This window comes from Salvia hispanica, chromosome 4 (genome assembly GCF_023119035.1).
Source record: "Salvia hispanica cultivar TCC Black 2014 chromosome 4, UniMelb_Shisp_WGS_1.0, whole genome shotgun sequence".
Taxonomy (NCBI): Eukaryota; Viridiplantae; Streptophyta; class Magnoliopsida; order Lamiales; family Lamiaceae; genus Salvia; species Salvia hispanica.
The window spans coordinates 3,552,437-3,566,915 of NC_062968.1; the positions used below are offsets into that span (position 1 = coordinate 3,552,437).

Consider the following 14,479-nt stretch of genomic DNA (forward strand, 5'->3'; position numbering starts at 1 on the left):
ATTATAACCACACTACACATATAGATTTCAATAATCCACTACATTACCTAAACATAAAAAATACCAAATTCAATTTCTGCAAAAATTAAACAGTCATTATATACGTATATAATAAATATAAATATAACCCACACTATTATTTTATCTCTCCCATCTTCCCATTTCCCACCACCCTTCCCTTGTTTATGAATTCTACACATAAAATAATTACTCCTCTCTCTCTCTAAAAAATCCCTCAGTTTCAGAGTTCATCTCCTCTCTCTCTCTCTCTTCACAGTTCCTTGATTCCCTACAAATACATACAAGCTAGACCGGAATCCAAAGTCCGCACTCATGCGTCACTTTCTCCTGCTGCTATGCGCTGCAGCAATCGCGGAATGCCTATAAAAAATTCGGAGAGATCATATCGGATTTGAGTAATTCTCCACGATGCGGGTGAAGGAGATGCACCCGCTCTGCTGCATAACGCTGGAGAGCGGCGGGATCGGCGACGCCTCGCCGGAGCCGGCTCTCCTGAGGACCGGCTCCGCGGTCAATTTCGCCGCCCGCGGATCTGACCCCAATGCCGGAGGATCTGACGTCGGCACCAGCACCAGCGTCGCCGGGATCCTCTACAAGTGGACTAACTACGGCAAGGGCTGGCGATCCAGGTGGTTCACATTGCGAGACAACGGCGTCCTCTCCTACTCCAAGTCGCGCCACCCCCAATCGCCGCCGGGATCCGACGTCATCCTCATCGGCGCCGCCGCGAGGGGAGTTGGAAAGCACGGCAAATCCGCCGGCATTGTCCATTTAAAGGTCGGTGCAAAGTGGAGTGAGAGATAGATGCATGTTTGGGCATGGGGTAGATGAGAAAATTGAATTGAAAGTGAGGGCTTGTCTTTTATTGCGTGTACCAGGGAAAAGGATTTTTCCAATACTGGCAAAAAATTGAGCAGGAAATTTTACTAGGATTGTTAATCGTATGTATTTTGACGAAAATTGGCTGCATAATTAGCTTCGATATCTGAGCCGATTTGCAGTTAAGATGGTTTTAATCTCGAGATTATGGTTTAACTGAGTGTTGATCTAAAGTGGGTCACATCAGCAGATGAGTTTTGGCTGAGTGGTGGTGTAGGCCTGGCTAGGTTTCTTTCTAATTCATCGTTTTTACTGTCTGGTCACATCAACATTCTGGGATCCCCTTTTTTAAGTTTCTCTTTTTTTTATCTTTTCTCACCACAGCTCCAACATTTTCTATTTCCAATCATCGTCTCTTTCCTCACTTTTTCAATTTTTTAATGTGAAAAAGGTGATGTTGTAGAGGATGGGCATCTATTATTTGTGTTTTCTTGAGGAGATGGTATAAAATAAAACAGCAGAATGGGCAGAAGTACTTTTCATTCAAATGATACTTGTTGGTGAAAGGGTTTTTCGTGTTTATGTTTTGACCCAGTTTTTCTTACTGCAACAGTGCATGAATATTTTAGATCTGAAAAGACTCGAGACTTGTTTACGGGTCTATAAACAGAAAAGGAGAAAAAGTACATTTCTTTGAAATTTGGGGAGTCTCTCTTTACGCTGTTTATAAGGGTAACTGTTTTTTTGATGATTCCTTTATTAATCAATAGTTAATTGGCTATTCCGTGTACAGGCATCTTACTTTTTACTATGCTTCTACGTCAATCTAAATAGCTGTGCTTGTGCTTCTATCTTTTAAATTGGGCTGGGAGTATTTCTCAATTCTTGAGGTGGTTGTGAAATTGTTTGTAGATCTCTTCCTTTCGAGAGAGCAAGTCGGATGACCGGCGATTTTACATATTTACGGCTACAAAGACTCTTCATTTGCGGACAAGTTCCAAGAAAGAGAGAGTGGCTTGGATAGAGGCTTTGAATTCCACAAGAAGTCTTTTTTCTCTTAGACCGCGGGCTGACAACACCCCTCTCTTAGCTAGAGAACTGTCGGTGTCAACTGAAAGGCTGAAGCTGCGTTTGCTGGAGGAGGGTGTTGGTGAGGGGGTTGTCAACGACTGTGAGCAGATTGTGCTATCTGAATTCTCTGGTGTACAAGGACAGTTTCAACTTCTCTGCGAGGAGCGCTCCAATTTGCTGGATACACTAAGACAATTGGAGGTGATTTCACTTGATATCTTCAACTAAGCACATAGTATATTGCAATTTTGCATTACTTAATTGTTATTACTACTACAAGTCCATCATGTCTTAGAAGCATAATCTACAGAATGATTTTATGTCCTGATCAGGGTGGTTAAGAATGTTTTAAGAATCATGATTGGATTTATTGTACCATAAGGAGCAACCTAGTCGAGACTACCATTAGGACCTTAAAAGTAAGTACAATTTGATGGCTTAATGTGTTTAGCACAGCTATTCTACAGTTTGGCAAATAATGTACTGTCTTGATGGAAAGGTCTGATTGTCATTAATTATCTTGCATGAAGTAAAATTTTCCCTTGTCTCTTTCAGGAACGGTTATCAAGTTTATGTTCTTTGAGTGCTACTACATGATAGTACTATCATTTATATCTCAGATATTCTTGAGGATATATGAAAGCAGTAATTAATTTCCCTTCTACAATCAATTAATTTCACATTTACCATTCATGATGAGTTAGTAACAACCAATGCTCCTATTTATTTGAATTATGCATATTTCCCGCATCCATTTACAACTGAAGAAAAGAATATGGCAACTTGGTACCTTTTTCTTCTGGGGTGGTTTATAGTCCGGCATGTGTATAATTTTCAATTTAAGCAACTTTAAGAGGAAGTAAGGTAAGATAACCATTTCAAATATTCTTTTCCAGGCCGCAAATATTGAAGCTGAAGCCTCTGGGAGTAATGATGGTGAATATCAATTGATGAAGCACGAGTACAGAAATCTGGCGCAGAGAAAATATAGTGGTATAGATATTTCTTCAAAACTTTATTCTCTCCATGGAACTCTTAGAAACACTTTAAATCTTTCATTGCTGAAGTGACTTTTAATAAGAGATGACCTTTGTGATTTAATTTCTATTCACTTGCATTAATATATCCACATTTGTGAATCAATCTGCCAACATAGGATGATAGAAAATGGTTTCTTTGTTCTGAATAATTTTTTTGTTATATCCCGACTTCTTAACTAGTTGAGTTGCCGATTGAGAAAGTCACACACAATGTCCATGATATGAATCCAAGTGTTGCTTAGTACTATAAAAGCATGCAGACCTTTGTCAATGTTTATGGATCTATTTTTGCACATCATTGTCACATGTATGGAAGGGTGCTTCTGTTTTTGATTAAGAACATTGGTCCAGAGGGAAAAAGTTAATTAATCTCCTTGTGTTCATATACAAATTGTATGATCTTAAGCTATTTAATTCCCTGATTCCATTTACACAGAACTACGACATATGGTAGCTGTCTCTAAGTTGGAACATTGTACTAAATTCTCTGACATTATGTTGTTCTTGGTTATAGAGTGGAGCACTACAGAATCTTCAGATGATGTTGAAAAGCAAGAGCTTGATGAAGCATCGGATGAGGAGGAAGTTCACTTCTTTGACACAAATGAATATTTTTCTGAGCATACATCGTGTTCTGGATCAAAAAATGTAGATCAGATGGATGGTGGCATGAGTTTGGGAAATCAAACTAATGATGTGTGCAAAGCAGATGGAATGGAGAATGTAAATAATCCTAAATATCCAAAAGTTGAGAGACGGAAGAAGTTACCGGATCCAGTTGAGAAGGAGAAAGGTGTTAGTCTATGGTCTATGATTAAGGACAACATTGGCAAAGATTTGACACGGGTTTGCCTCCCTGTATATTTTAACGAACCAATATCGTCTCTGCAAAAATGTTTTGAGGATCTGGAGTACTCTCATCTTTTGGATCAGGCATATGAGCATGGGAAATCGGTATGACCCATTTTCTTTAATGTATTTAACTGCATAATATGCATATATATTCAATCCTTGACTTAATATCTCCTGATGCCTTCTGATACTCATACCATTCCAGCTACTATTTTAATACCAAATGCTAGTTTTGATCTGAATTTGCTCCTTTGACCTCATAAGTTATTCACAAACTACAAATCATGTTTGTAGTTGCTGCTGCTTCTTTAGCTGCTGCTTATTATTTTTGGTACTATACTGGTTGGAAAATGTTTTCTATTATAGTACTATAAAATTCTTCTTTTATACATCTACAAAGCTTGAATTACACCTGTCATGTTAATAGTTATGACCTTACAATTCCAGGGAAATAGTCTTATGAGGATTTTGAATGTTGCTGCTTTTGCTGTATCGGGATATGCTTCATCAGAAGGCCGTCACTGCAAACCCTTTAATCCTCTACTTGGTGAAACTTATGAAGCTGATTATCCAGAGAAAGGAATTCGCTTCTTCTCTGAAAAGGTGATAGCATAACTTACTTTTATTCATATTTGCTCATATATTAGTTTTATGGATTATGACTTTATCGCATGCACCTGTAAAATGTTAGCTTTCAGAAGTCAACAATAGATTAGCTTAATAAGTGCTGCATTCATGAAAGAACTGATGCTATCCCTTAGGATGATTCCGTCAAATCTGCATTAGCACTCCCTAACCTATCACCAAGAACCAAGGAAGTAATGTTTAATTAGTTGGTCATGAGTTTGTCCCTTGAATTCTTTGTTTAGATAGAATTTGATGCTGACTAACTTGTGATTTATATATAGGTCAGCCACCACCCTACACTCATTGCTTGTCACTGTGAGGGCAAAGGTTGGAGATTCTGGTGTGACACAAACGTTAAATCAAAATTTTGGGGAAGATCAATTCAAGTTGATCCTGTTGGAACTCTTAATTTAGAGTTTGATGATGGGGAGATTTTCCAGTGGAGCAAGGTGCACAATATACATCTTTTAACGGTTAACGGGTTTCTTTTTCTTTTCTTCTTCCTCTTAATGGACCCCTTCTTTACATATGTCGTCTAATTTCAGGTCACAACCAGCATCTACAATCTGATTCTTGGCAATATCTACTGTGATCACCATGGAACAATGCATATCCAAGGTAATCGCCAATATTCATGCAAACTCAAGTTCAAGGAGCAGTCTATTCTTGACCGCAATCCTCACCAGGTAATCTCACAGCATCTCCTCTATTCATGAAGCCAATAAAAGTAGTAAACGTATGCATCTGGAATTAGTTATTTTATTCTTTGACCAAATAATATAAAGATATGTACTAACTCGACAGGTTAATGGGTTTGTTGAAGATACCGCGGGGAAAAAAGTGGCTCAATTATTTGGAAAGTGGGATGATAGCATGTATTTTGTAAGTGGTGAAGGAACTGACAATGCAAAAGATAGGTCTGAGGCATCTTTGTTGTGGAAGAGAAATAAGCCTCCCCCGAACCTCACTCGCTATAACCTAACTTCTTTCGCTATTACACTGAACGAATTGACACCGGGACTGAAGGTATAGATGATGTATTGGATAACTTCTTTTTCATTCTGCTTTAAGCTTATGCACACTAATTGTCTTATATAGCTCTATCTGATTCCAAGTGTTTGATGACGGATGAAGGAGAAGCTCCCTCCTACAGATTCAAGACTCAGACCAGACCAAAGGCATCTGGAAAATGGGGAATTTGACAAGGCAAATGAGGAAAAGCTTCGTTTGGAAACGCGACAAAGAATGGTATATGAGTTTCTTTTTCTATAAATGCTGTATTCAGTTTTGTGGATCAAGGGGGCTCCTATCTGGGGAAGGGAAGGCCGGGATATGGGATCAAGAGAAACGGCTATAGTACTTGTATATGCGGAAGCTTTTTGTTGATGTTGGATATATATTAAGAAACGTTTTGCTGGATTTGGCACTAACTAGTTGATTCCTCTACTGGTGACAGTCGAGGAAAATGCAAGAACATGGTTGGAAACCAAGATGGTTCGAAAGAGTTGGAGAAGGACCTTTCCGCTACATTGGCGGATACTGGGAAGCCCGGGAACAAGGGATGTGGAACGGATGCCCAAATGTTTTCGGCGAGATAACTGAAGACATAATAAATTCCTTGGAGCCTTCTTAACCTTGGAGGTATTTTACTTAAACTTTGTTTGATTATCAAATCCTTCAAAAACTCAATCATATGTTTTGACTGCTGGAATATTGGACAGAGAAAGAGAGCTTGGGAGAGTTGGTAGCAGCATGCTCATAGATGAAATGGAGCTTAATTTCTTCGGAAAACTCCTTTAAATTCGATCAAATATTTTTTTAGAGTCGGCTAATTACGGTAAAAAAAAAAAAAAAAAGAGAGAAGCAAAGGCAGTACTATAATGTGACATTCTACCTCACAAGACTTATGCGATCTACCATTTTACTCCCAGCAAATTTGTTTCGTATAGGCAGCTATTTGTTATTTTTACTCTAAATAAAAATAACATTCATATAAATATATAGTACTAATGTATTATAAAGGGCACAATAATCTCTTGGCTTAGCATTAATTCATAAAGAGCATGATAATCTGTTGGCTGGTCGTTAATTCCGACCAGAAGCTCCAAATATTAAACAGAGCCCGTCACTTTTAATTTTCATCATCTTCTCCAAAGAACTTGAGGCATTAAGTTATTGGATATTGGCATCTAATATCACGAAACTTTCAAAAAGTTGGGTTTTTCCCACGAACTTTAAAATTGGTAAATAATATCACGAACTTTACCCCGAGTTTGTTTTTTCCCATGAATGAAAAAATTCATGTTATTTTAATAGATTGAAGAACAATTTTGGAGGGTGTGCTTCAAGAAAAACTATCTTCAAAGATTGAAAAACTTGAAACTTTCAAAATTGTTGTCGAGAAATTACGAAAAAAAATCGGTATCATAATATTATTTGTGGGAATTTTTTCATTCGTGGGAAAAAATAAACACGGGTAAAGTTTGTGATATTATTTGCCAATTTTAAAGTTTTTTGAAAAAATCCAACTTTTTGAAAGTTTGGTGATATTTGATGCCAATATCCCTTAAGTTATTGCTCATCATCTTCTTCAAATCACTTTTATTTTTATGATATGTTCATCTAGAACCATAATAGATACAACAATGAGGTTAGTTATTCCCTTCACCGGCGAGCCACATTCACGTGCTAATTTTGTAGGCACTTCGAAGGGTGGAATAATTGACCCATCGATTTAAAGTTGCTCCATATGTAGGGATCAATCTCTTAGCTATTTGGTTAAGAATTGACGAGTTTCATGCTACTCGATCATATCTTACCCCGTTAATTCTCTCCTTTTCAATTGTACATATACTTCTCAATTGATCAACTCCATATTCGAAAAAGGTCACATTTAATCTAGAAACTATTATCTCCGACTGCTAATGAGAGATTATTGAAAATTCTTGAACTGGCTAATCCAAATTGTGATACATAAAACTACAAAATCAAAAATCTTGAACAAAAGAAGAAAGAAAAAGGGCATATTAGGATTAACAGAATCATAAATCTTGAACAAAAGAAGAAAGAAAAGGGCATACTTGGATAAACAGAAGTGAAAAAAGGAAGATTATAAACAAGAGAGAACCAACGTCCAATGTACTATTTTATCATTTTAATTTGTTTATCAAAATCTCTTATTTTGCCTTTTTTTTTTTACAATTTCTATTTTGTAGTATCACAGTTTACAAGATCAACTCAGCGTTATATCAAATATCACAGTTCACAATATCAACTCAGCCTTATGTCAATTGATTTGAATCATGCCACGGAAAATTAACACAACTTAAAATAGAATTCATCTCTCACAATAGATTTTGCTGATTCTTAATGATCCATATTGAATTACTGTTATGGAAAATCAACACAGATTAAAATAGAAGTTCATGAGATATTTCTATCTCCCATAATCCAATTTTGTGCTTCAGGGTACTGAGAAATCTGCCCCAATATATTACCAAAAAAACATATTAGGTCTAATACATACTTGAGCACGACTTCCAATAGCAGAAGCATATGGAACCTTTTGCGTATTTTAAAGACTAAATTTATCTCCCATAGTTACAAGAGTATTTCTTTACTTATATTATGCACACTTTTTCGATATTATCACTTTTATGACAATTGAAAAATATCTCGAGAGGCGTATTTATTCATATGGCATATAGGTTAGTTATAAATTAATACAAAGAAATTATTTGAAGAGAGCAATAGAAAAGAAAAGAAAAATCCCTATGCTATGAAGGCGTTTCACGAGAGAATGTAATTTATTTAATTTCATTTTTACGTCTTTTCAAATATTTCCCACATATTTATAATATGTAGAGATGAAAGAGATATCTAGAAAGTAAATCATTTAACAAGAGAATGTAATTCTTTTAATTCTTCATTTTAATTTCTAATCAAATATTCTCCACATATCTATAATATGTAGAGATGAGAAAATATATCTAGAAAGTAAATTTGGAAAACAAATTAAATCCTAACTACTATGGAAGACAAATCAAATCCTAACAACTAAAAACCACAAATAATAAAATATAACTAAATAAGTATACTGATATTATTAGCTTCTTTCCAAAATAAAATAAAAGTCTAGATCATATCAACTCCCCGCAGTTGAAAACCATATTGTTATGGAAGTCAAAAAAATAATCTTTCATCTCGGTGTTGTTGTTTTGATCATTGTTTGCAATTAAAATTATATCATTTAGCTGGCATGAAACTTCTTCAGTAACGTAACCAATGATGACATAAAGAGTTTTGAGCTATGGAATTTTGGAGGAAATTTGGTTTCCATTGTAGCAATTGCCTTTGTCATTTAATTGAGAATTGCGTCATCTCGGTAAAGATGACAGTGGATGGATCAAATTTTTAATAAACAGCTTCCATAAATCTCGCCATGAGCAATCAAGATTCAAGCTTAGATAGTCATGGAACCATTCAGATGTTGGATGGTAAATTTTCCCACAAAGAGCAATCAGTCGGTATCAAATAACTTGATATAATTAAAATTTTATTGAATATCTAAAGTCCATCTTACGAGGTTAACACTAGTGAACCAAAGGGCACAAGGGGAGCTTAATAGCACGGTGGACATGGTGGGAGAAGAGTACATTAGTGAAAGCACCAATTGATAGTTATTAATTTTATAAGAGAAATTATTTGAAGAGAGCAAAAGAAAAAGAAAATCTCAAATTTTGTTGGGGAGATATATTAAGGATAGGATACATATTAGCATACAGGGACGTGATCAATTACTAACTTTATCTAAATTGCTAACTACAACTAATTAGATATCATATGATCTTTAGAGATCTAGTGGTCTATATTTTGCCATGTGTAAATTCGTTTTGTTATTATTAAAATTTAAAGAGATAAGAATATCTACCAAATTTAGGGTTTTGGATCAAAATGCAGTGGCGGACGCAGAAAATATTAGTGGTAGGGGCTTCACTATATATATATATATATATATATATATATATAGAGTTGTAATCAATGTCGAACCCTTCTTAAAGACCGAACTAGAGAACAAATCTGGGCCATAAGATCTAGTTTTTTGATGAGATATGTTGTTGTGTAAATTTTTTTCGCTCTTCATTACAAGCCAATTTTACTTCATTGTATAGGTTTATTACTTCATTCTGTACGTAATGCATTGAAACTACAACATGTTTTTACTTGCTTCAAGTAGGTTTTGAAATGATTTAACATATGCTTCGTTCGAATTCATTGACATGAGTTTTTACTTTATTCACATTAAAAAATGCAATTTATTCAAGTGAATTTATTACTTCATTCAGAAACGTTATTACTTCATTAGATAAGGTTTTTATTTCATTCCAGTAGGACTTCAAATGCTTCTACACATACTTCATTCATATAATTTATTATATTATTCCATGTGTTTATTACACCATATCAGCGTCGTAGCGGTGGTGATAGATATTGTAGAGAGAAAGAACGGCACGCGACGGCGAAACTGCATTTACGTACTAGAATGAAGTAATAATCCTATTATAATGAAGTAAAAACCTACCGGAATGAAGTAATATATTCTGGAATGAAGTTAAATATTCGTAACGTGTTAGTATGACTTATTTACCTTCGGATGAATAATAAAAGACCGGTGATGAAGGAGAAAATAATTTATAAATTTTTGAATCTCATCCATAAAAAACTAGATCTAAAAACCCTAATTTGGTATGGTTCGGTGGTTCGGTCTTTAAGAGTGGGTTTGTGGATAATGGGACTCTATATATATATATATATATATATATATTCGTCTGGTCTCTACTAGAAGTCTCATTTCATATTTACTATTTTTGGCAAAAGGACTGCATATTCCACTAACTCACTCTACTTACATTTTATTACAAAATTAATATATAAAAGTATGATCCATATTTCACTAACTTTTTCTAACACTTTCAATTATAAAATTAAACAATTTCTTAATACCGATAAAAAATAGAATTTCTAATGAGGAACATGGGAGTACATCACAAAAAAGTTTCATACAACAAGTTTAACAGATTATAAGAAAAATATACTAGGAGTACTACATAAAAACTAGTTCATTATACCAAAAGAACAAAATGCCCATGTTAGAGCACTCCCAATGCTCTCCCTAAAAACTCCCTTATTTCTCCCTAACTCCTGCCACATCAGCGCCACATCAGCACCAAAATTTATCCCCAGTTTTTAGCCAACTTTTAGCCAACTGCTCCAATGGTTTCTCCCTTATTTCTCCCTCATTTCTCCCTAACTCAACATTTCATTTTTACATCATCATTTTTAATATTGTTTAATTTTCCCTACAAATGTGTTTAATAAATAGATTTATAATGAACAATTCATCGTTGTATTAATCATTGGAAAATATAATACAACGAGAAAAAAAAAACTACAAATAAAAACCATAAAAAACAAAGATTTAAAAAAACAAAGATTTAAAAAAAAAACTACAAATAAAAATCATAAAAAACAAAGATTTAAAAAACAAAGATTTTAAAAAAACTACAAATAAAAACCATAAAAACAAAGATTTAAAAAACAAAGATTTAAAAAAAAAAAAAAAAATTATCGCCGATTTATCGCCGAATCGCGCCCACAGTGGGCGGCGATGATTCGGCGATAAATCGGCGATAATAAGGGAGTTTTATCGCCGAATTCACTCCAACGCCCGGCGATAATCCGGCGATAATCGGCGATTTTTCGCCGGATTTAACGCCGACCCATTGGGAGTGCTCTTATATTATATAGTACTCCCTCCGTCCCATTTTAGGAGTCCCGGTTTACCATTTTCGGATGTCCCACTTTAGGAGTTTCAGTTGAAATATTCCATAAATGGCATTAGGCCTCATATTCCACTAACCTTTTTTCACTCACATTTAATTATAAAACTAATAAAAAAAAGTAGGACCCACATTCCGCTATCTATTTTCACCAACTTTTCTTTACATTTCTTGATACCCATGCCGAACTCAACCGGAACTTCTAAAAATGGGACGGAGGGAGTACTATTTATTTTGCTAAAACAATGACAATTAAATTTTATGTATTGGTGGCTTTGGAACAAACAAAAATCAATACACACATTTTTAATAAATAGTATATTTAATTTTTGCTTGAATAAAGCCGCTAAGACTGATCAAGTAGTTAAATTTGGATGGATTATGGAATTTTATTTATGCAATTTAACCATACTAGGTGTAAATTTGAATTTTTGCTCAATTTATGCGATTTAACTTCAAGTGGAGACATGACAGCTATAAGCCTATAACTTTACTAGTAATTTTAAAGTGACTACAAGGAGTATAATATTATTATACTTAAATTTTTTGTAAAGAGATCTTCTTCCCGAAGCTCTACGGCAGCCATTTTTGCATTCATTTTTCTTCTCTGCAAATTTCTGATTCACAAATTAGATCAGCCCCCTCATATGATTCAGCTTCCAGCGATTTAGTGTTCAATCATGTTTGTTTAGGAAGGGCTAAGAATTGTTTTAAATAACATTCAACAAATCTAAAAGTAGAAAAGATATGAAAAAAATCTAGTTGGGGAGGGCTTAAGGCCCTCGTTCCCTCTTACTGTGTCCGCCACTGTAAAAATGTCTGTATTAAAATTTAAACATATCAATACGATGCCTTGAATATGTCAACACAATTTCGAATTGACATTTTATACATGTATTATGTTCACGTATCATATTGACATTAACTATTTCATGAAAAATACGAAAATTTAAGATTTTTTTTTCAAATTTTGAAATCGAAACATATGTGTTAGACTCCTTATAAAATTATCTTTAATTTGATATATATTGTGTGAAAAAATAATTTAAATTGAGATAGTTATTTACATTAAATATTATGAGATATTTTTTAAAAGTTAGTTATAACTAATTTGTTGTTAATTGACATAAATACTCTAATTTTATTCACTGTATTTATACTCGGAATTGAATGATGATGATGTGTCTATCATTTAATTGTAGTTAGCAATATAACACACCCTTTAGCATACAAATAGGATCTAGAGATATAATAGAGATGGGGTGTGATCCGTTGCTAACTTTTCTTAAATTGCTAACTTGCTAACTCATCAACGTAGTGTATTAAAAATGTCAACACGATGATACTGAAATGTCAACATAAACTTAAGTTGATATTTTAATACATTGTGTTGACATTAATATTTAAATGTCAACACAGTTTATTAAAATGTCAACACAAATATGTGTTGACATTTTAATGTGATCGTGTTGATATTTTTAATACACTATGTTGATGAGTTAGCAAGTTAGCAATTTAAGAAAAGTTAACATTATAACGCACTAATAGAAATATATACAAATCTTATAGATTTGAATGAGAAGATGCATCCTTGTACAATTCGACTCCTATAAAGAGAACTTTATGTAATATATACTACTCTTTCCGTTCCATACTACTTGCAATTTTCATCTTTAGTCTTTACCGCTTAAATATTTAAGCATAAGTAATTAATGTGATAAAATTAGAATTTCAAGTACTCCTTCCATCCCAACCTAAGTGAGATGTTTAATTTTCGCATTTGTTTTGAAAAAATAATGATAAAACCTGTTTTAAAAAAGTAATGATAAATAGTTAGAGCTGAAATAAAATTAAGACAAAGAACAATATAGAAGAGACTAGTATGGCTGTATGGGACGGATGGAGTATTATTCAATCTTAACGTAATCCTCTAGTTCCTAAAACCAATATGGCATCAATTAACAGCCAGGACTCCGAACCTGGAATGACTTCATCACCATCCACATTATCATAGCCGAGCCAAACCAACAAAAAAACCACAATTTTTGTCCAAACCCTTAGCCAAAATACATTAAATAGCCGCCAAAATTACCCTACACCTAACCCAATATTCTGATCAGCAAATAATTACATAATCCTCAAAAATATCCAGCCAAAGCCTACATATCAAGATAACAAAAACATGTCAAATAATAATAACAACGAATTAACACATCAAATTGCCAATCTCCTCCAAAATAGCCTCAACCTGCTTTCAAACTCACAACCACCAAATACACGAGATAACCTATCCATTGGATGGAAATAATTAACCACTTTGGGCGACTTTGAAGAGACAACACGACCATTGAGTTTTTACGTGGCTGATCCAGAATATCGAGCCATGGTTGGAGCTTTTTTATTGATACATGAATTAAAATTTTTTAAAGGCAGTGCTATGAAGAATTCTAAACGTAGAACTTTGGTCTCAGACAATATCGAACTTTGATCCCAGACATTATCTCTTTGTCGCTTTACCAATTCACACACACAAAATTTGAAGGACACTTTAGTTGCCTGAATAATACTTCATTCGTCCCACAATAAGAGCATCCACAATAGGAGTAGACTAGCATCCCAACCTAAAACTCCCTCTCCCACACATCATGCTCTTCCAACAGCTTAGCCAATCTAGCTAGCAACAATCCAGCGAATGCCCTAGCCCAACAAATATAAATGACAAATACGAATTTAAATTGGACAAAAAAATTAAGAAAGTTCAAATGTATTAATTTTAATAATAATAATGAAAAAAATTGGCTAGCCGCGCACTCATCCACGCCCTAGCTCTAGGGCGTTTTTTTATTCTTCCTCTTGGCTAGCCTACCGCAATAGCAGACTAGCCGAGCGCCTAGCCGCATGCCGATGGATAGGGCACCGGCTAGTCCACTATTGTGTCTAAGAGTCCTATTTTTTTATTAAAGTCCGTCTCACAATAAGAGTCATATTTTACTTTTATTGGTAAGTAGACCCTATATTTTAACAACTTATTCCACTTATATTTTATTATAAAATTAATATATTACATATATATATATATATAAGTGAGACTCATATTCCACTAATTTATTCAACTTTTCTTTATCATAACTAAAGGATAGAGGAAGTAGTCTTTAAACAAAGGGGGTGAAGAAGAAAAATTGAAAAGAAAGACAAAATTTCTAAATGTGA

At 34.3% G+C, this 14,479-nt stretch overlaps 1 protein-coding gene across 3 annotated transcripts; it reads left to right on the plus strand.

The window, feature by feature from the left end:
* The first annotated feature begins 194 nt into the window (after positions 1-194).
* LOC125223628 (oxysterol-binding protein-related protein 2A) lies at positions 195-6,360 on the plus strand. 3 transcript variants are annotated; one of them, XM_048126862.1, is made up of 11 exons: positions 199-798; positions 1,753-2,112; positions 2,808-2,904; positions 3,466-3,905; positions 4,251-4,406; positions 4,712-4,879; positions 4,976-5,116; positions 5,235-5,456; positions 5,565-5,678; positions 5,887-6,071; positions 6,152-6,360. In XM_048126862.1, the coding sequence occupies exons 1-10, from the start codon at positions 430-432 to the stop codon at positions 6,061-6,063; spliced, it is 2,244 nt and encodes a 747-aa protein (XP_047982819.1). In that variant the 5' UTR covers positions 199-429; the 3' UTR covers positions 6,064-6,071; positions 6,152-6,360. The 3 variants fall into 3 exon arrangements, 2 of the variants coding, with proteins under 2 accessions (XP_047982820.1, XP_047982819.1); XR_007176750.1 differs by lacking the exon at positions 6,152-6,360 and having other exon boundaries at positions 195-798; positions 5,529-5,678; positions 5,887-5,902; XM_048126863.1 differs by lacking the exon at positions 6,152-6,360 and having other exon boundaries at positions 196-798; positions 5,546-5,678.
* Positions 6,361-14,479: the final 8,119 nt, after the last annotated feature.